The 21,981-nt window shown below is 43.4% G+C and overlaps 1 protein-coding gene across 7 annotated transcripts in view; it reads left to right on the forward strand.

The window, feature by feature from the left end:
• USP19 (ubiquitin specific peptidase 19) overlaps nt 1–21,981 on the forward strand; it is a 239,525-nt gene that overhangs the window by 209,620 nt on the left and 7,924 nt on the right. For 3 of the 7 annotated variants that reach the window (XM_029601227.1, XM_029601226.1, XM_029601232.1), the window contains one exon: nt 1,200–7,313. The exons of 3 other annotated variants lie outside the window; for them this stretch is intronic. In XM_029601227.1, coding sequence (XP_029457087.1) covers nt 1,200–1,451 — 252 coding nt within the window. In that variant the 3' untranslated portion in view covers nt 1,452–7,313. Of the gene's footprint in view, nt 1–1,199; nt 7,314–21,981 lie in introns of those variants that run through there. One more of the 7 variants, XM_029601229.1, reaches the window with a different exon arrangement.

The raw sequence follows: 21,981 nt of genomic DNA on the forward strand, positions 1-21,981 counted from the left end.
GATTGGGCCACGTCCAAGGTGAGCAAGTGTACTGCATTAGTCCACCACTAGTAATACAGTATTGCACCATTGGCATTAATATGCTAAAGTGCTTTGAGTGCGATGGCCATATTCAGCATCATGTGTTCAGTACTCTGAACTGATGGTATCCATCCATTTCCTTTCACATGGGTACCTGAGAATCAGGTCATCCATTTTCAAGTTCCTCCTGCATCAATTTCTTTCTATTTAACTCCTTTACATTTTTTTACTGTTAGGGATCCTCTATTCTGTAATTGCTCTTGTCATGTATTGTATCCACCCTTCACAGTTAAGGTGTTTTCTTTTGCCATCCAATTGCTGTCCTGACAGCATTAAAATATAGCAAAACAATCTCCTCAGATTCACTGTGGAATTTAAAGTCCTTAAGAGGCACCTACTCACTAAAAACGTTCCTCATATTTTATAATCCAACCAAAACCCTCACATTTTATATCCATGAAAAGTTCCCCACAACTACAATGCTGGTACATCCAGCATAGCCCTACACAGAATAAATGAAAAGGTCAACCTAATGGAACCAGGAAGCTGTTTCCTGTAGTGACTACATGAATATGATACACCGCTCAACCTTACAAAATTAAGAAAATTTTATTGCATTTTATGCCTTAGCAGGCACAGATGTTCCTGTTCCCTTATGTGAATCTGTTCATAAAACAAAGGAAAAATCATTCTCTGCCTCTTGGCCCTGTAAACATGTTCTGTTTTGTTTTTGTCAGTGGTCTCTGTCCTTCTGAAATTATAAATGTACTAGAATGACTCTGTCGTAGCTGATCTGACACAATTCCAGGTATTTCTGCTGCATGCTTCGGGGTAGCAGCAATTGTTACTGCACGCTTGGTAATGCAAGGAGTTTCACCTGTATTACAAGATGGACTCAGTTGACTGCAGATAGGATATGAGAAGGACACACATGGGAATTGTGCAGTATGGCTTCTGTGAATACAAACCTCAGTGTGTGCAGCAGATCTTAGCTGGTGTGTCAGCTTGTGCATGTGTCTGTCTGTTGTGAAGAGACATGTGTGTGTACTGTACAAAGTGTGCCTGCAGCCCCATTGACAAGTTAAGGGAGGATATTTTCTGTGTATGTGGAGGGTTTTAGTAGCAATGTAGTATACTGGTTCTCCCCAAGTGCTGACACGGGTTTCCGCAAATCGCAGGCTTCTCTGATCTGGCAGGAGCTGGAGGCAGAAGAGGATGACATACTACAGCAGCTGCCAGCATACAGGAGGATCCTGCACAGTTCCCGGGGATTCTTTGACCAAACCATGGAAGACACTTCAGAAGAGCATCTCTTTGAGTATTCCGATGAAGGCCGCATTCGCTATTTCGTCTTTGGCACTATGGCTGCAATTGTTGCACTTTTTTTGAACATTTTCTACCCACTCATGTGCCAGTCCCTAAGGAGGTAAAAAGTGGAGTGGGAAATTGAACTACTTCTGAGCATGCTCAGTGAAGGAGAGAACCTCAAGGTGGAACCCTGTTACAGCCCTTTCTAGACATATTTGCCGAAAGGCAGTTACACAGGCAGTTATACAGGCTGTCTCTCTTGTGAGATTTTGCTTAGCGGCCATTGGTCTTTTGAAGCTCACATTAAGGTAGGAAAGAATCCCTGGTACAAATTTAAAATTAGCCATAATAAAATTTGTTGGCTTGATAGCTAAATGAGTATTTAGGGCATGAGCTACACCAGGATATTTGCATTGTCTGTAAGTATAGTGTTATGCATGAGATCAAGTGCTTTTGTAATTACACCACAAGAGAGGAGCCAGTCTAACTGCTGTAATAAATTCCCACAATGTCATCAAGTATTGTTAAAACTGTATTGCCATTACTCAGTCTCTGGAGAAATAGGTTTGATCCCTCATCCCATCCCCTGTTCCAGAGACTGGATGTGGATGCCATGTTCATAGCCCCTAGGGAATACAGATCCTTAGATACTGCTCAGCGAGCATCACCTTCCGCTGGTACAAGACTCCTGAAAGAAATGTATTGTGTTCTTCTTGCAAGCAAGAATTCAGATTCCATGTCTGAGCATTACTGGGGATATGAAATGGATCAAAGGGAGCAAATACACCACAGCTGCAAAGGTGCATTGAGCTAATAACCTATCCTCTCTCCATTAGTGTTAGTAGTAGATTATACTGACTGCAAATGGTTAGGAAATATGTCAGCCTGGCAGAAATAGTTACTGTTGTAATGATGTAGATAACACAGCATGTGTTAATCCTCCAATATACCTGAAAGGCAGGTTAAACTTGCTTGAATCACAGTTAGTAACAAAATTCAATGCAGTAAAAAGTGTAAGAAACTTAACAACCTTGTTGTGGAACCAAAACTGTGAAAAAAGAACAGGCTTGCCTGCAGTTCATTAGGGCACCCGTCTTCACCCTGAACCTTTACGCTCTTCCTGTTGCTGGTAGTTTGCTGCACATCACATAGACATATTTACATCTTATTACTGTGTCTTGTACATTAGCAGGGCAAATTTCAGAACTTTTTTACACAGGCAAACAACTGTTTATCTGCATAAAAAAGGGCCCCAAAAACTTGCCTTCCTCATCACTGGGAGTACTGTTCACAGCACTGGTGCATTTACCCATGGCAGGTCAGGGGAGAGCGTATAGGCAGGGATTGCATTATGAACTCTCTGTGCTTCAGAGCAAGTCAGGTTGGGCTCCCAAGCCGCCTTGCTTGCTGGCCTGAATTTTCAAAGGGAAACTCCGTGGAGGAGCTTACCTTTTGAAAATCAGTTTGCAGGTACAAGGTGCTCATGGGTCCGCAAGCACTGCGAATATTGCAAAATGACGTGAAAATCTGCAGCGGCATGGATTCTTCAGGGGGAGTAGACAGAATGAGGCGCCATATATGAAAGGTTGGGAAGCTAAGATTCAGTGCAAAACAGTATAGTTGCATTTAGGCTGTAGAAATCCAAGGGAATGGTATGCGATGGAGTATGAGATACTACTGATGTGCACCAAACAAGGGAGAAAGTTAGGATGATCATGTCTGATAGTCTCAAGCTTGCTAAATAGTGTGACAACGCAGTGGCCACAAGGACGGCTAGGATACATAGGGAGAGAGGTATAGCCAATGGGAGAAAAGGGTAGCAGTAATGCCTCTGTACAAGTTCTTGGTGAGACCTTATCTGGAGTAGTGTGTCCAGTTCTGGAGGCCAGATTTCCTGTAGGATCTAGGCAGGTAAGGCTACCAAAATAATGCAGAGTTGGAACCACACTATTGTGGGGGGTGATAAGGTAGACATGTTCAAGTATCTCAAAAGTATAAATACAGAAAACACAAGGGAAAGGAAGTTTTAGAAAAACATGTCACGAGACCAAGAAGGCAGATTCGGGAGAAGTAACATTTAGAAAATATTTCTTCACCGTAGGGATGGTGGGTGTATGGAATGGTCTCCTGGTGAAGGGAAAAGCAGCAGCACAATTCAAGTAAACCTGGAATAAGCACAAAGGGTCCTTAGTTATGAATGAATAACTGGAGATCAAGTAGTGTGTTATGGTATTGCAGCATGTAGGAAACTGAATGGGATTTATGGTCCTTAACTACTGTCACACTCTTAGAATATTTTATAAGCAATTAATTTCCTTATAGAGATGTATTCTTTCAGTATCGTGATGGTTTTGCCGTCTTGTGTCAAGTACTGACATGTTGTTCTTTCCTCCATGTACATTTTAACACTGATTTTGTTTCACTTCTCTACAGACAGAATTAGAGAGGCTTTTGGGGCAGCCAACTCAGAAAGTCTAGACCTGACTAAAATGCTCTCTATAATGTGGAGTACTAAGGAATAGCACTATTCAACTCCTTCTCTGAAGAAGAACATAACTTTTTTTTTAAAACCAATTTTTAAGATTTTATTCCAGGTGTGAGACATCCAGCTTCTCCTAAACCGCACCCATTCACTCCTGTCCTTCCCGCTGATCCTATCAGACCATCACTGGAGAAGCACAGCTCCCCATTAGGTTATGCAAGGAGATGAACTTAAAACTTCAGTCAAACACGAAGGCCAAAAGTGCAAAGGAAATAACTTACTAAAAATTAATTTTCTCCTGCGTAGATGTAGCGCTGTATTTTATGCTTTGTTGTTTTAGCACACCATACAGCATTTCAGCTTAGCTGACTTAGTGGGATGGATAGGCTGATGTGTCATAGGGGGATGATGTGGATTTTACCGATATGAAAAGGAAAAATTTAACCTTTGCGCATGTTCAGCTATTGTGGAAAAGAATCAGTGGGATGTTTAGTGGTAATGTATATATTTTCTGAAAGGAAAGTTGTGTCAGAGCCATGGTAGCTAGACACATATCTGGAATTTTCACAGTGTCGGAGTCTGTGATGATGGTATAAGCTGCTCCCTTTGCCCATTACAGTAGCTAGGCTGCAGTCAGACTGGCAGGGTGTGTTCCATGTTTGGAAGGAAGAAGCTGGAGGAATGCCCATGTAAGATCACTTGGTGCAAAAGTACTGTACTGGTACCTTGTTTTGTGATCAGAATTAATACTTTACAGTGCTGATTTCTCCTTTAGGTGCACCCAGTGCAGTTAATTGAATTCTGATTTGCCTGTTCAATTTCTAAGTGACCTCTCCTTTTCGAAGTATGAATTCCTTCTGCTGATCGTACGTCCTGCTGCCAGTCATGTTGGAGCCAGCGCTGACATCAGTTAGCGCACTCTCGTTTCTGAATTGATTGGTGGGCTGCTTTACCTTGATAGGTCATGCAGTATAGACTGTAGTCACATGGCTGGCCTTCTCCCCGTTTGTCCTTGCTCAGTCACTTGCATGCAGTGCAAAAGTCCTTGATTTCAAACTACGGTGCTCTCTCTCTCTCTCTCTCTATGACAAACAGGCCAACAAATGTACTTCTTGGGGACTTTGTTACAGAAGATTTTGACTGCATACGGTTTACTTTAGGTGACCGTTATAAAGTGGGAACCCCCCTGTCTTTTTGATTGAGAAGAAGCTGTATTTGTCTGGCAAGGATTTTATTTACTATTTAAGCAGTTCTCTTCACCTGCCTGCTGCAAAGGTTAAGCAGGATTGTTTCTTCAAAAGACGTTTGGTTGCAGGTACAACACAATGGTCTTCGTTGATGGGGGTGTAGCATACCATACTTTGTAAAGATTTTGTGCTCATAACTGAAAACTGATGCCTTTAAATGCCAAAGGTCACATAAAGTGAACATGAAGACAAGCACACCTTATTTGGGCCACCTCAGTGGCAGTGCTGTGTACTGCCATGTGGAAGGCCCCTGGTTTGATCCCTGAGTCAGGTCTTCTGTTTCCCAGGTCAGCTGGGGCTGGGGACGCATTCACAGCCCCATTGGGGGAGAGGGGGAAGGGTGGAGTTGTGGTCAGTGCTCAAGGGAGATATCTAATGGCCAGATTCAGGGCCCATGATTGCAGAGTTTTGGAAGGAGCCCTGGTGTTTGACCCCTGACCTAGGACTGTTGCCACAATGACCAGATTAAGTGCCCTTGGGTGGGCAGAGGGGAGGTATAAAATAGGAGAAAAATCCCTAGATAGTTGCAAATGAATGCTCATGGTACCGGATCCCAGCCCTGGTTCTAATTGAGCTGGAAGCCCAGAGGAATAAGACGAAACTTCTGGGTCAAAAAAAGTCCACCTATTTAATGGAATGCTTCATACTGAAGTGTCCTTTCTCTGCCACCCCCCCCCCCCAAAAAAAATGGTGCACATTGACAGCCCTTTGTAAATATTACTGACTAGCTAACTGCTACCCAAAAACAGCTTTCTTAAAAATACAGTTTTAGCTAAAAACAGAGCACACACAGCAGCTAAAGTCTCGGGGGGGGGGGGGGGGGGGGGGGGGCGCTAGTCTCTTCAGATTCACAGCCACATGAGCCCTGCTGATCAGCTTTCTCTTTCCTCTACATGCGTGCTTAATCTTCTAAATCGTGGGATCCTACAGCCCATCGACTGTACTTAAGCACTTTATACCATCAGCAGAAATGCTTTTGGATTAGTTTGCAGGTCACAAGTCCCCCTCTCCATCAAGAATGTTCAGTTCACTATAAATACCAAAGTACTGTATGACATGCAATATTACACTAAAAAGTCTCAATTTAGCACATTCTAGATGAGTGCAGTTTTAGATAGATGCTCATTTTCCTTGTCTATTAGAAGTGTGCATAGAAAGAGGGAGGGATGTCTAATGTGCTTACTAAAAATACATTGTCACGTGACCAGGCTCGGTGGCAACTAAAGTCCGCTGGCAAGTTGTGAAAGGTTATATCAGTTCTGAGTGGAGGGAATCAGTATATCTACAGCCAGTTCATTGGATACCTTATTTATGCAAGTTTCTTGATATTTCATTTTTTAATGTAATGTTATTTTTTTACATGTGACTGCAGTTGGGTGCATGTTTCTATTAGTAATAACCTTCAGAGCATGCTTTCTTTCCAAGCTGGAGTCTTGGGTATAATGATTAAAGGGTATATGTTTTCTGACTTGCTTCTGCAATCCAGCTTTGCTGAGGCCAGTGCTCTGGCACTATACAGAGCATTCTTTCAGTTAAATCCACCCCTCCAAATGGCATCCTTATTTCCAGATGGGCATTAGCACTATCACTTTTTCAAGTGGTTTTATATTTTTGGATCTAATAAATTAAATTTTAGGAATCCATATATAGATATAGATATATTTTACTTTTCATTCTCATAGGTAGATATCTATCTTTAATGTTTATTTAATAAAGTTCTAATGGAACATTTGTAAAGCTCAATATTTTTAAAGCATTTTTTGAAATGTTTTTTATAATATTTAAAACAGAAATTATATTTGTGCTCAAAGAATAAGTATTGAAATGCAGCTTTTCTTTGTCATTGGAAACTTTCCAGTGTGCCAGTGACTTTCCCTCCCCATAGAGAGCAATTTTCAGCATTGCTGAATGGCAGAGACTATTGTCTTTTCTAACAAGGGCAATAGGTTTGCAGAGCATTTGGGGCCTTGCACAAACAGTAGTTAGAAAATATGGCATACCAGTGAAGCTGAACTTTCTCTTTTCTTGGTTTGCCTAGTTAATTTCTAGTGCTTGTGATTCTGTATGCACTTACAAGGGGAAGGATGAGACTGCAAGGGGAATGCCTATTAATGTTGGTATACCCTTGCCATCCATCTAGCCTGGCAGAAGGAAAACACTTAAAACTATTTCATACCACTCTGTGGTGTGCGTATGTGTACTGTTTTCAAGTTATTAATAAAAATAATTTGTTCAGAAATCATCTGCTCCATTTTGTCCATGTTTGGTCTCAGAACTGTTCTTTTATTCTGTTAGAGGTCATGAGTTTGGAGATTCCCATCCTGTAGTAAAAATGACTTTTCATAGCAACTTTTCAAGAATGCAGTCATGCAGTCCTCTGTCATTTCTCATCTTCAACCTCTGAGAATCTGTGCATTGAGGTCATGAAAAATGGGAGGCTGCCAAAATGACCAGTAAATCACTCTAAAGAAATCTGATATTTTTCACCAGAAGCTATAGACTGGTAAACATGACATCTAGGCCAGGCAAAATGGTCAGAGCAATTCTTAAAATAAAATTACTGCCCACATAAATAGACATGATTTAATTGGGGGCGAGTCAACATGGATTTTGCAAAGAGAAGTTTTGCCTTACCGTTTTACTTGATTTTTTTGAGGAGGTAAATAAACATGTCAACAAAGGTGAGCTAGTTGATATAGGATATTTGGATTTTCAGAAGGTATTTGGCAGAGTTCCTCATGAGAGACTACTCAGGAAATTGGGATGTCATGGGGTCAGAGGCAGTGTCTATTGTGGATTGGTAACTGGATAGAAGACAGGAAATGGAGGGTATGACTAAATGGTCAGTTTTCCAAAGGGAGAAAGGTAGAGTGTCCAGGGGTCTGTATTGGGGCCTGTACTGTTTTGCATATTCATAAATGATCTGAAGAAAGGAACAATCCGTGAGATGACCAAATTTGCAGATGACACAAAATTCTCGAGTCATTAAAACAGCTATGGATTGTGAAGAACTGCAGAAGGATCTTGAGATTAGAAGACTGAGCTTCTAAGTAGCAGATGCAATTTAATGTGGACAAGTGGAAACTAATAATCCCAATTACAAGTACGCAATGCTGGGTCCCTGTTAGGTGTCATCACCCACAAAAGGACCTCTGAGTCCTTGTTGACAATACCTTGAAATCTTTGGCTCAGTATGTGGAAGCAGTCAAAAAGGCAAATAGAATGTTAGGAATTATTTAGAAAGGAACAGAAAACAAAACTGAGAATATCATAATGCCTTTCTATAGATCCATAGTGCAACCGCACCTCAAGTATTGTGTGTAGTTCTGGTCGCCCCATTTCAAAAAGACATATAGGTCCATATTCAAAAGCGTTTGGTAACTTATCCAGCTAAATTCTAGCTGGTTAAGCTAAGGGTGTTCTGGGGGTGTAACTGGGAGGTGCTATTCAGAGTTAGCCAGATAACTTATCTAGCAAACTCTGATCAGCCCATAATCTTGTCCTAAAGTTAGCCAGATAAACTATCCGGCTAAGTTTAAGATAGCTGGAAATATTCAGTGGCATGGCCATGCCACTGAATATATGGGGTAAGTTTATCCGGCTAACTAACTGAGCCACTCAGCAGCTGAATATGGACCTCCCTGCAGACATAGAAAAGGTACAGAGAAGGGCAACAAAAATAAAGAAGATGGAAAAGCTCCCTTATGGAGAAAAGCTAAACAGGTTAGGACTCTTTAGCTTGGAAAGAGATGACTGAGGGGATTTGATTGAAATTTATAAAATCAATGGTGGGATGGAATGGGTAAATAGGGAATGGTTATTTACCCTTTCAAACAACACCGGGACTAGGGAATACTCCATGAAACTAGCAACAGGCAGATTTAAAACAAATTATAGGAAGTATTTTTTCACTCAGTGCACAATTAAGCTATGGAATCTGTTGCTGGAGGATGTGGTCAAGGTAACTAATATAGTGGAGTTTATAATATGGGAAACCAAGACTCGCCACTCCTCTCCCTTAGCTCTTTAAGACATCCGTCACAGAAATAATACACACAAAACACATTGAATTGACAAAGGCCACAGCTTTATTGACAAACAAGTCACCAGAGCCATCGAACAATACAATTCACACACACACCCCCCCCCAGGAAACATCCGCCTCGCCCCAGCAAGATGCTCCGTCCACAGACCACCAAGCCTGTAACAACCAGTGGCATTCTGTCGCTTACCGGGACCCCCACCACAGCCCTCAGAAAAGGGTCCCAACCATGTGACTGAATCCCAATCACATGCAATCCAACAGCGCAACGTCAAGACAACCCACCACCTAGCGGATCCTTGACAGCCCCACCCCAACATACACATGGCTCTGGTCATATCCAGGTACGACAACCCCAACATTACTGAAGGGAGAGAGGGGAGCATGAATGACGTGTTGGGACCAAAAGGGGTGGCACCTAAAGGTACCACCCCTTTTTATAACCCCCCCCTTGATAGTATGACCCCTTCCCTTGGTGCACTGGGGCTGGCCAACCAACCAGGGCCCCAGAGCCCAGAATAGTCAAACCCAGCACACCAAAGGAAGGACAACCCCCTCCCCCACCGCTGCCTAACCAACATTTCATAGGAGGAGCAGGTCTGGTGCCCATATTATCATGGGCATCTAGCGACCTAGCTCCTTCTGTCCTCCCAAAATAGGATTGGACAAGTTCCTGAAGCAAAACTCCATAAACAATTATTAGGTAAAATTGGGAAAGTCAGCGCTTATCCTTGGGAGTGTGATACAAGAAATAGATCAACTATTGGGCATCTAATGGGTATTTGTGACCCAGACTGGCCACTATTGGAAACAGAATGCTGACTTGATAGACCTTGGTCTGACCCATCATGGCATTTATGTCCTTAAAAATGTCATCTTCCAAACATACAGTACCTTTTCCATCGATAAGCAGGCTGAATTTACCAAGACATGTGGGTGACATCCCATGGCACCAATAAACTCATCTCTCCTAGCCAGTAGAGCTTTTAGTGCTACTGAGCACGTGCAGGAGTTTTCACATGAGCTGCCTCATTTTTGTCCGAGCACAAGCACAGACGTGTACTCTTGTCTCTCCAAATAATTTTTCTTTAAACTTTTCAAACTTCAATTTTTTACTTCACTATTTGCCTTTAATTTCCTCGCTGCCTCTGCAGCACCCACAATAGCATTTTCCAGTGCTGGGAAAAAATTTTTTATTTTTTTGTTTCCTCAACATGTCTAGCAAAAAGAAACCTACCGTCAGTGGTTTCAAAGAAAGCATCAACAGAAAGGTAATGTCTCTCACGGATGGCCATAAGCTGTGCTATCGATGCCTGGGACCGAATCACAATCAGGCAAACTGCTATACCTGTGGATGGATGTCCTTGTGGTCCCAGCATTTCAGAGCTAGTAAAATTGAATTGACTAAATATCTTCAGATTCGCAGCAAATCCTCTTCATCTGCAGTATCGTCTGCCTCGCTGGGTAAGGAATTGCAAGCAGGAGCTCCTCCAAAACTCTTCCATTGGTACAAGCCGAAGCCACGGGGTTGATTAGAACAAGCCGCCCTGCACTGAAGACAAATGCTATCACTCTCTGGAGGCTTTGAAACCTGCATCGAAGAAGTATAAGTCCTTGAAGCGGGGTGCATCAGTAATGGGCAGGCAGCACTGTCAGTGCAAGGCAGGTTGGTGCACTCGACACTGCCCACTCGACACTGCCCACTCGACACTGCCCACCGGTGCACTCAACACATGATGCATTGAAGCCCTCGGTGCACTCTGATGCATCAGTGTACCATGCTTGCAGTGTAGCACACACTCCATCCATGCATAGCACAAGAACAAATGGAACCATTCCATTGCACCTGATGCATTCATCGAAGAAACATTCCAACTCTGCACCGGCGTCATTGACTCAGCTCAAGGTAGGCCCTTCGAAGTTCTCAAAAAAGCAATCCACAGCAGCTTCCAGGCATTTGACTCCCTCAAAGCACCAGGATCTCCTACTGCTGTAATCGACATATCGAGCCTTGGAGTAAATTCTTTATGCTGCTTTACCTACCAACTGCATGTCTGTCACCCTAAAGCAGGTGCAAATGGGGATATGTTGCCACTGCCCATTCTGATTACAAGAACCCTCTCATTCACTATTACTGACAGAGGGCTTCTACTAGAGGCACGGGATCTGGTATGCTCCATAGTATTGTCTTTCTCTTTATTTGTATTTATAAACCGCCTAAAGCAAGAAAACTAGGCGAGGCAGGTATTACAATCATAAAATAATATACACATACATGAGACCAGCTCAGTTTACAGATAACGTAAATCAATAGTTCGATTAGACAAATCTCAGATCAATTCATACGCTTGCTTAGCCTTGTTTTCAGCAAGGATTTGAAAGATTTTAGATGTCAACTAAATGTAGGGCCTCAGGCAGTGCGTTCCACAAAATCGGAACTGCCACAGAAAAGGCAGAGTCCCTGGTGCAGCATAATCTTTTGCCCAGATAAGTCGGGTAGCTGCATTAAGCAATATTTGCAGAGGCTTTATTGTCATGGCAGGTAAGCAGAGAAGAACGGAGTTACAATAATACACCAATGCTAGAACTGATGCTCTCCAGTGCACCTCCTGCTGTCTAACAAGAACCCATTCTTGTTTCCAAAGAGGATGTTCCACATCCTACACCAGGTTAGAGAACACATCAGTCACTCAACCAGATTGCAGATCTGGTGAAGAATTTCTTTATACCTCTTTAACTAGAGAGACAGAAGGAACTATCCAGCTTCTCCTCACCACCTTCACTAATGTGATCCCTCAGACTGGCGTTCCTGTTTCACCTATCAGTGTGAAGTATCATCAGAACCCTTACTACAAGGTTCTTCATCATCCCACTCACTTGCAGTGGAGTCAGGTTGTTCAGAGTCGCCGTCTTTTGTCATTGTGGTCCTGGATTATTTGTCACATGCCATTAGGTTTAGAAGAAGATTCTATAGATATTCCTTCTGACCTGCTTCTGGATCCTCCTGATCATTCATCACCTCTGAAGGACCTTACCTGTTCAAAATTTGTGGAAAATAATGGAAAGACAATGTTCATCATTGTACGCAAGAATAAGGGCCCCAATTGGAGGTTTTTGGTCTTCTCTAAATACTAGACATTCCATCAGAGCCAATGGCTTTTCCACCCCACAATATTCTAAAACTGTTACAGATGAGAATGTGGGAAACTCCAATCTCTGGCATTCCTGTGGCTAGAAAGCTAGATATCATGTATAGAGTTTAGAAGTCCCTGAGATTAGGGATCATCCAACTTCTTCACCAGTCTGTCATTGTTGACTGTGCTGAAAAAGGTGAAAAAATTAAGAATTCATTCAAATTCTCCTCCAGGCAAGGACCATTTTGGAAAGAAAATATTTCAGAGCTCCATGTTTTCCACTTGTATCTCTACTCTTCAGTTTTATACGATGCAATATTTACATGACTGCATTAAAAAATTAAAGCCTTTTCTACAACCTGAAAATAGTGATACATATTACCTCCAACCACTGTTAGATACAGTAAAATGCATAAGACATCTTCTCTGTTCTATCTGAGTCATTTGATTCTGTCTCACATTACCTCTGCAGCCTCCATTGGACGTATGGCATGGCTTAGGGCCAATAGCATCCAAGACAATATACATGACAAGTTAGCAGACCTTTCTTGTCTAGGGGATAATCTTTTTGGCAAAAAGCTCAAGGGAAACGATCGCTCAAATAAAAGAACAGAATGTGGCAGTTCAATCCCTCTGGCTCCTGAGCAGCCTTCTTCAAGAGCTCCTTCTCTTCTTACAAGAAGCCATACTTTCAAAGATGGCCATTCTTTCCCTTCCAACAGTATCTTCTCCCGGTTCAGCGACAGCAACCACTTCCAGCCAGGCTTTGGCAAAGGAAGTGCCGTCAACCCAAAACAGGCAGAATTTTTGATCTGTCCGTGCACTCAACCACACTTCATCCTGATGGGGGGCAGAATCCAGGTGGTCTTGGGTTCATGGCACCAGATAACCAAGGACCACTGGATCCTAGAGATTGTGGATAAAGTTTGCATTTCTCCTGGCTACCATCCCTTCCATGTTACTCAACTATCAGTTCAAATCCATCTCACTGGATACAGCTCCATCTGGAAGTGCAGTCTTCTCCAGCAGAAGGTGATAGAGCAAGTTCCATGGCCTCTACTTGTGATATTTTCTCATCCCCAAGAAATCAGACTCCTAAACAAACATCTTCACTGAGAAATTCAAAATGAACTCCCTCAGCACGATTCTCCCTTATTTCCAGAAGGGGAGGATAGATGACTGCTCTCGATCTGAAAGATGCGTATGCTCATGTATCCATCCTTCCCACTAGCGCTACTTTTGCTTAAAGGTGGATTCTTTTCATCAACAATACAAAACACTCCAGTTTGGCCTGTCAGCAGCTCCGAGAGTTTTCACCAAATGCCTCACAGTGGTAGTGGCTCACCTGCATCGTCAGGGAATTTAGGTTTTCTAATATATAGATGTCTGCCTAATCACAGTGACCTCTTGGGAAAGAGCATTGCTCTCCTTGCACAAGGCAACAATCCAAGGGAGAAGTGTAGTTATATAGAAGATCCACACAATGAGTCAAAAGTTCATGTACATAATTTTAGTAAATGTGGCAACTCCACAATTTTAAAGATTGTCTGTAATACAAATTTTAAACAATCCTCCGACTCGGTCCCGTGTTTCGCCGTGCGGCTGCATCAGGAGGAACGGCAAAAGTTTCAAAATTCTTAGCCAAGTGTCTGTGCACAACTTAGACGGGAGTGCACCGACACTTGGCTAAGACTTTTGAAACTTTTGCCGTCCCTCGCAATGTAGCCGCATGGCGAAACTCGGGACCATGTCAAGGGATTGTTTAAAATTTGTATTACAGACAATCTTTAAAATTGTGGAGTTGCCGCATTTACTAAAATTATATACATGAACTTTTGACTCATTGTGTGGATCTTCTATATAACTACACTGCACTTCTCCCTTGGATTGTTGTCTTATACCGTGCAGTATCTCTCCTCTATTGTTTGTGGAATGTCTCCTTGAACAAGACAATCTGTCATCTTCAGGATTTTGAGTTTCTGGTGAACTTCAGTAAGTAGAATCTAGTACCGACTCAGAGGATAAAATCCATCAGAGCATGGATAGATTCACTACAAGAAAAGGCATTTTACTGTCAGAACAAGCAAGCACCATAATAAGATCACTCATTTTCAAGCTGCCCGCCTCTCAGCGTTTGACAGCCAAAACAGATTCTCGTTATATTAGGTCATGTGCAACGGCCATTCATGTGGTCCCACTAACCCACCTTCACATCTGTTGCCTACAATGGGGGTCTGTGCAGTCAATGGGATCAACTAACTCAATTGTTAATGATAATACAGATTTCAAGAGACATGAAATGGAAATTGCATTGGTGGGTAAACCCCCATGTGCTTTGAGAGTTTCTCTTTGCATTCTCTCCCATCAATCCTGGTGATGGATACCTTTACAAAGGGATGGGGCACCCACAAAAGATCCTTTTGAACCCAAGGTCTCTTGAGGAAAGTCACTTTCAGGTAGATCTGCTGCAACTAGGAGTGATCAGATTCACTCTGACAGCATTCACACACCACCTTCAAAGAAATAACATCTTGATTCAAATTGACAACCAAGTTGCAATGTTTTTAGTCAACAAAAAGGGGGGCATAGGATCATGGGTTCTCCGCCAAGGAAGCGTTAAAGATTTGATAGTGGGCAATCAGGAATCAAGCTGTTCTACAGGCTACCTATCTTCCAGGGATCTCTAACATGCTGGTGCATTGCAGCAGCAAAATGTTTTGCCCACAAACCTCATCTCTGCAACAATCAGCAATCAACAAACTATTTGACTTATGGGTCTGCTGTCGGTCAGTCTGTTTGTGTGTGAGAAGAACAGAAAGCTCAACCCAGTAATCTTAGGTTAGCTCATTTCTACCCAGTAATCTCAAATTAGCACTGGACGCTTACCTAATAGATTGGGGAACAAGCCTCGTGTACACTTTTGTACCAATCCCACTAATAGAGAGGATGGTACAAAACCCTACTATAAGACCGTGTGCATTTGAATTTTGTAGCCCCAGTGTGGACTAGGCAAATGTAGTTTGTGTATCTTGTACAATTCTCCAGCAGTCCTCCAATACATCTGGGGACAGACCCTAACTTGCTGACTCAAGACAAAAGGATGCTCTATCATCCAAATCTTCCATCCCACAACCTGACCATGTAGATGTTGAATGCTCAATAATCGCAGATCTCTCTTTGCTCAGACATCAAATATTTAGAGATTTCAGCTAGGAAAGCCTCAACTAGGAAAAACTATGCCTTTTAAATTGGAAAAATGCTCAAAATGGTGTCATCAGAATGCCTTGGATACATTTTTTTATGTGAGCCCAAGCATTTTGATATCCTACTTTCTCCCCTTCTGACACAGGCCTAGCTATGTCTTCTGTCAGAATACATCTCCGTGTCACAGTGGCCTATCATGTTACAATAACCAATAAACCCATCTCTACTCATCCACCGGTATCAAGAGTTATGAAAGATTTGTGGCATGACAAACCTCTTGTGCAAATGCCTCCAGTCTCATGGGACTAGAAGGTTTCCTTTCTCAATTCATGAAACTTAACTTTTGAATTTCTAGAGACAGTTTTTTCTTAAGTTCTTGACATGGAAGATAGTTTTCCTAGTAGCAGTGACTTTGGACTCTGGGTTGCTTACTCAGTAAATGCTCCACTGCAAAAATCAGCTTGGGACTCCTTACATGTCATGGCTAATTCAGCCTGCATATTGATGGAAAAAGCAAGTTTTATTGCTGTAATCTGTGTTTTCTGAAGCTATCAGGATGAATTAACCATGCTAAATACCCACCTGCCTCCCCAGAGAGTCGATCACCTAGCTTGATTGAGCTCTGTTGTCGACCGAGAAGGCACATGAGACAGTGCCATTGCAGGAACTCCTGCACATGCTCAATAGAGCTAAAAGCTCAACTAGCTAAGAGACAAGTCCGTTCAGTGCCGCCCTATGACATCACCCACTTCATAACTAATTCATCCTGCTATCTACGGAAAACAGCATTTTCCTAGCGTAGAGATTGATAGACTCAGGACCAGTGGGTTTATGCTCCCCTGCCAGCAGATGAAGACTGAGCAAGCTGATGTTATAGTATATGTAACCCTGCAGTGACCCCAGCCTGTGTCAGTATTGTCTGTCTCCAGCAGATGGTAGTTATTACAGATAGAGGGCAGTTATATTGCATCTCACAGGAACATTTGACTTTTCAAGAAGCCATGACAAAGGAACTTAAAAGTGTGTCCTAACCACTAACCTTGGTATTTATCAGGTGTAGTGCATAGGTGTATGTCCCTCTAGATTCCTAATTAATATGAATGATACTCCCACAAGCATTCACTAGTTAATCAAAAAATAACATGGTGGGCCTGCATCTCTCTATGGAAATTGCTTTGAGCTTTTTGAAAGGAGAAATTTGAAATTCTAAATTCAGGGAAAGAAAGCCCCGCTCTCCTGCAGTGACACCTGAAACCGAAAGATGACTTTGTAAACCGTTGTGATCTTATTTTGGAACGACGGTATATAAAATACCTAAATAAATAAAATTCCTGAGGTGATTTCCATGGTCCCTCAGAGGTATGCCTTGGTCCAGTGGATGCTATTTCAGCTGCTAGTTCAGCTAAAAGGCAGCGGGTGCAGGAGGCTGAGCATGGCGGTGACGGCAGATGCCCTCTCCCTCCGCATCCGGAGACCGTCTCTGTTCTCAGCCGGTAAGCACTGAGCTCAGTTAAGGTTTAAAAAAAAAAAAAAAGGAATTTTTACCTGAATCAGAGGGGTTTCAGGACTTCCTCTGGTCTTTGTTCTCAGTGTGCCATGCTGATGTTCATTCCCACTCCCATTGGGGTTGGGGAACTGGGCAGCCTGACGAGTTGAGCAGCCCCTGGTGGGCTAGGCCCTGCAAGTAGGCTTTTTTCTTGCATGCTGCGTGGCAGGCCGCGGCGGCTGTTTTCGCAGGCTCTTGTGCATGTTCTGCTGTCCTCTATAGGCCATCTGTGTGTGCAGTGTTTTGGCTCTGCGCACGCACTGTGTGCTCCGGTTTTTGAGTGCACTTTTTACACATACAAACTTTTTTACGCGCTTAACTTGGCACATAGGTTGTGTGTGCACGCCTTGCCGTGCTTTCTTCTAGGTGCTTATTTTTTGGGTGCATTTCATTTTTGAGCACGAGCCGTTCCAACTCATGTTTACCGCAGCGATGGTGCCTGTAAGCAAGAAGCCTAAGAGTCTTCCTGTTTGTTTTGCCTGTCGTCATATTAGGGCTTCTCAGTCTAACCTGGCTTCTAACTTGTGTCAGCGCTGCTCAGACACACAGGGAGAGTTGTCTTCCTCAGGTTTTGCTAAACCTGGCGCTTCCCATTCACGGCCTTGATTGGGGGGATGCCAGGTCTTGGTTCTTCCTTGATTGGCTCCTCCTCTGGCAAGGGCAGTTCTGTGGGACCAGCTCCAGTTCCTTCTGGGCTTGGTCTGCACCCAGTTGCTTTTTCTTGGGTGGAATTCTTTCAAGGCTTATAAGCCTTTCTTCAGTCGCAGTCCTCCGCTTCCCCCATTTCTGTCCGGTCTGCTCCTCCCTCTTCCAGTCCTTTGCTTAAACACCGGGGCTTGCCTCTACTCTCAGCGGGTGTTCCCGACAGGAATCCAGATGGCACTGATGATTAGGTTGATCCTGATTCCCTGGAAGATGGGGAAATTCCTCCAGGGCTGGAACCGTATCGAACCATTTTGCGGTTCTTTCAAACAGATGAACTGCCGACCCTGATTTCCTAGACCTTGAATCAGCTGAATGTTCCTGGTTTGGATACTATGTCAGAGCTGAAGAAGAATCCCATTTGGTTTCTTTATGTAAATCCTCTTGTTTTTTCCCGGTGAAGGATGCCTTTCAGGAATTGATTGGTCTGGAATGGTATACCCCAGAGGCAAATTTTTAAAGCGGGTCAGACATTGAAAGGCCTGTACCCCCTGGATCCGGCTGTGAGAGAGCGTTTGCTTTTTCCCAAAGTTGTCTAAGCGGACAACTATCCCTGTAGAGGAAGGAGCAGCCTTGAAGGATATACATGATAGAAGAATTGAGGCTATTCTTAAGCAAGCCTTTGAGACAATGGCAATGAATTTACAGATTGCCTCCTGTTGTGCCCTAGTGGTGAGATCTTGTCTGCTTCTCTCTCTTGATGAGTCTGAAGCGAATTCCAGAGCGGTTATAGGGCCTGCTGCCACCTTTTTAGCAGATGCAGGCTGTGATTTGGTCCAGACCTCAGCCAGAGGAGTGGCTTTGGTGATGGTGGCCAGGCATCAACTCTGGTTTGAAATTGGTCAGCTGACACAGTTTCCAAAGCCAATCTTACTAAGATGCTCTTTAAAGGCTCGCTCTTGTTTGGGAACGAGTTGGAGAAACTGGCCAGAAAGTGGGGTGAGTCTCCAGTGCCTCGGTTGCTGGAGGATAAGAAACAGTTACAGTGCCCCTTGGTATGAGCGGTCATGTCCAGGGTTTCAGGCATTTTCGTCCCTCAGAGGGACAACCTTTCAGCGGACTCTGCCTTTCGGTAGGTCTCAGTCCTTTCATCCCCAGCAGCTCAAGAGAGAAGCAGGCTTGGGTGGTGGACCTTTCCGAGCTTCCCAGTGAAGGTTTGCTGACCCACCTTCCGGAACAGGAAATAGGGGGATGTCTCGCTCTCTCTCTACTGAATTGGGTAGAGATCACATCGGACCAGTGGGTCCTAGAGGTGATACGCAAAGCATATGCACTGGAATTTCACAGTATTTCTCGGGATGTGTTCATGGTATCCCTTTGCTACTCGCCGCAGAAGAAGCAGGCAGTGCAGTTCACGTTTAAAAGGCTCCTCAGACTGAGGGTTGTGGTTCCGGTGCCCATGTTTCAAGAAAGTATGGGGCGATATTCCATTTATTTTGTTATGCCCAAGAAGGAGGGCTCCTTTTGTCTCACCTTGGGATCTTAAGAGGATCAACCGTCACTTGAAGGAGACTTATTTTCGAATGGAAACCTTAAGCTCTATAATAATGGTGGTGCAGTCAAGGGAATTTCTGACCTCCTTGGATCTGTCAGAGACTTAAACTTCATATTCCCATCCGATTGGAACACCAAGGCTTTCTACACTTTGCGGTGTTGGGGCACCATTATCAGTTTCGGGTACTGCCTTTTGGTCCAGCCACCACTCCCAGAACATTTTCCAAGATTATGGTGGTGGTAGCGGCAGCCTTGCGAAAATAAGGAATCCTGGTGCACCCAAATTTGGACAACTGGCTGTTTCAAGCCAAATCTCAGGAAGAGAGCTGCCTGGTGATACACAGGGTGATCTTATTGCAGGAGCACGGTTGGGTGGTGAACCTGACCAAGAGCAATCTTCAACCATCCCAGTCAATGCCCACTGAACTAAGAATACAGAGTGATATAAAATCCTTTAAGAAAACCTTAAAGACATGGCTCTACAAACAAGCCTTTCCAAAAGAAACAGTGGGGTAGAGAGGGAGTGAGAGAATGAAAAAATACAGAAAAGCGCAGCTAAGAATAAATGACATCACAATATTATAAATACATAATGCGGTTGAGAAGTAGACCGAATCATAGTATCTCAATAACTTTCCTGGATTAAGCCATCACTACCCAAAATTTAATTTTATTAATGATATTGTTACCGTTCTTATTTGGCACCTGTTAGAATGTATGATAACTACCTATATATACCTTATTTTGTGCCTATTTGTAAACCGTTGCAATGGTGCATAACTTAGCGACGGTATAGAAAGGTTTTTAAATAAATAAATAAATATTGGGGTCTGGTTCAACACGGGACAGGACAGATTTTTCCTACCAGAAGTTTGGATCCAAAAATTGATGTCTCAATTGCATCAGTTGATGAACAACATATGCTCAATGGTGTGGTCTTACCTACAGGTACTTGGCTTGATGGCAGCTTCCCTGGAAGTAGTGCCGTAGGCAAGGGCGCATATACATCCTCTTCAGCGCACTCTATCTCGCTGGAACCTGCAGTTTCAGGATTTATGGGTTCAGCTCTACTTGCCACTGGAGATCTGCTCCCGCCTCCAGTGGTGGTTGCAGGAGGATCATCTGAGAAAACGAGTTCCCTTGTCCTCTCCGGCCTGGTTGGTACTCATGACAGATACGAGTCTTCACGGTTGGGGGGGGCTCACTTGTCTGGAGTAAACAGCCCAGGGGCACTGGAATGATGAAGAGTCCCACTGGAACATCAATCGCCTGGAGGCCCAGGCGGTATTACTGGCATGCTTGCAGTTCAACCACGGGCTGTGGAATCAAGCAGTTCATGCGATGTCGGACAACGCGATGACTGTGGCCTATATCAATCACCATGGAGGAACCAAGAGCCAGCCAGTGTCACCGGAAATAAGACAAGCTGATGGAATGGGTGGAAAGTCATCTGCAGATGATCTCTGCTTCTCACATTGCAGGAAAAGACAACATAAGAGTGGACTTTCTCAGCAGGGAGAGTCAGGACCCAGGAGAGTGGGTGTTGTCAGCCGAAGCGTTTCGGTTGATTGTAGATTGCTGGGGCCTTACATTCCTAGACCTGCTGGTGACTTCTCAAAATGTGAAGGTTCCTTGCTTCTACAGTCCCAGGAGAGATCCATGGTCCCTGGGTATAAACGTTCTTGTACAGGTCTGGCCGGAAGACAGATTGCTTTATGCCTTTCCTCTGTGGCCCTTGCTGGGCAGGAAAATTCGCAAGATCGGGGGGGTGGGGGGCTAGTACTCCTGGTGGTGCCAGACTGTCCCAGGCGTCTGTGATATGCAGATTTGTGACAACTCCTAGTGGAAGCCCCCCTTCTTTTTTATTTATTTATTTATTTAAGGGTTTTTTATACCAGCATTCATGATAAAATCACATCATACTGGTTTACATAAAACAAGGGGAGTGATAACTTTGAACGATAAACAGGTGTATAGAGGCAGAAAAATAAGTTACAATAAAACAAGGGGAATAGGAACTAGGAGAAGAAGAAGAGAAGAAGCAATAATTTAGGCAGTAACAAAGAGAGGAATTAATTACATGGTGTTGACAGGAAATTTACAAATTGATATAGTCTGTCTGGTGAGAAAGTTAGTCAGTTGTGGTCAGGAAAAGCTTGCCTAAAAAACCAAGTCTTTAGCCTTTTTCTGAATGTTAATAAGCAAGGTTCCTGTCTGAGGTCAGGGGGAATGGCATTCCATAAGGATGGTCCTGCAGTAGAAAAAGCCCGATCTCTGAGTGTTTGATGGTGTGTAATTTTTGTTTGAGGAACGTGTAGGGATCCTTTGTATGCTTCTCTGATTGATCTTGATGAGGAGTGTAGTCTGAGCGGGATTTGGAGGCTGAGAGGGGTTTGAGAGTAGATGGTTTTATGGATGATGGTGATGGACTTGTGGAGGATTCTGAAGTGAATTGGGAGCCAGTGTAATTTTTTGAGAATGGGGGAGATGTGATCTCTTCTTCTGGCATTTGTTAAAATCCTGGCCATGGCATTTTGCAGCATCTGGAGTGGTTTTATAGAAGAAGAAGGAAGACCTAGCAGGATAGAGTTGCAGTAGTCTATCTTGGAGAAAATTATGGCTTGAAGGACAGTTCTGAAGTCTTGAAAATGAAGAAGTGGTTTTATTCTTTTTAGAACCTGTAGTTCATAGAAGCCGTCCTTGGTGGTACGGTTGATGAATGTTTTTAAACTTAAGTGGTTGTCGATTAGGACTCCTAGGTCTCTAGCTTGGGAGACAAAGATGTTTGATGGTGTATTTTG

This window comes from Rhinatrema bivittatum, chromosome 4 (assembly GCF_901001135.1).
Source record: "Rhinatrema bivittatum chromosome 4, aRhiBiv1.1, whole genome shotgun sequence".
Classification (NCBI taxonomy): Eukaryota; Metazoa; Chordata; class Amphibia; order Gymnophiona; family Rhinatrematidae; genus Rhinatrema; species Rhinatrema bivittatum.